This window comes from Myotis brandtii, unplaced genomic scaffold (genome assembly GCF_000412655.1).
Source record: "Myotis brandtii unplaced genomic scaffold, ASM41265v1 scaffold126, whole genome shotgun sequence".
NCBI lineage: Eukaryota > Metazoa > Chordata > Mammalia > Chiroptera > Vespertilionidae > Myotis > Myotis brandtii.
Window position 1 is genome coordinate 193,718 of NW_005354425.1, and position 955 is coordinate 194,672.

A 955-nucleotide genomic window follows, 5' to 3' on the forward strand; every position below is an offset into this window, starting at 1 on the left:
TCATGTGAAAGGAAAACAATTCCACTTTAATATGCTTAAGAAGTCATCCGCGATACATTTGAAAAAGTACCAGTAAGGTCTGGTTGTCTCAGGAACAGGGAGCCAGGGGCTGACTCTGGCAGCACAAAGTGACCCCTTAGTAGCCAAGTCAAGCCTGCAGTTAGGCGCTCACTCTGCATCAGTGGTTTACAGTCTTAACTTATTCTTCTAGCAATAAACCAAAACTTCTGCCAGATCAGAAATGGCTACTGGAAGCTTAACTTTCCCTCTCCCAAGCAGGACCACGATCCTGCCCCTAACTCCAGCTCCTTTTGGGACTGGGCTCCAGGACAGCTTGGTCTTTGCTCTCTCTTTCTTGGGGTGGGGGGAGGGGTGTGAGAGGACGCCTGGTCTCCATGTCTCCTGGCCAGTGACTGCAGGAGATTTGTGACAGGTACCTGAGACAGACCGGATGTAGTCTGCTCATTGCAGGCCAGCGCACTCGGCCGCATAGCCCCTTCAGTGGAATCTGGGACAAGGGAGGACCGAGGCCTCGCCACAGTGGCGCGTCCCTCTGCACTCTCCTCTACGTCGCCCTCAACGGTCCTGGAAGAAGGGGAACAACTGGCGAAAAAAACCTTGAATTTGCGCCATCCGGCTGCCTGCGGAGTCCTTCTCCTTGCTGGGCAACGCCACCTCTCTCATCGTTGTCTCCGCGGCCGTCGCGCCCAGTGAGTTCAGAGTCCTTCGCAGCGTCCACCCGGTGGCGGTGGTGGCGCCGCCGCTGCTGTTGTTATTGGCGTTGTCCCGCTCACTGTCGCTCGCCTTCTCCCAGTCCTCAGCCCCTGACAGCTCCCGCAGGCCCCAGGGCGCGTCGGGCCGCAGGTAGTAACAGGCCCGGTGGCCGCTGTGGTCACGGCGCGTGGGGTCAGCTCCCAAGGCGCCCACCAGCACCTTGATGACCAGGTAGTGGCCC

The 955-nt window shown here is 58.2% G+C and overlaps 1 protein-coding gene across 1 annotated transcript; it reads right to left on the reverse strand.

Moving 5' to 3' along the window:
* Nucleotides 1-954, reverse strand: SOWAHD (sosondowah ankyrin repeat domain family member D; the record flags this gene model as incomplete). Its single annotated transcript, XM_005859463.2, has 1 exon — nt 1-954. A coding segment is annotated over one exon (378 nt), but the record flags the coding sequence as incomplete, so codon positions are not given.
* Nucleotide 955: the final 1 nt, after the last annotated feature.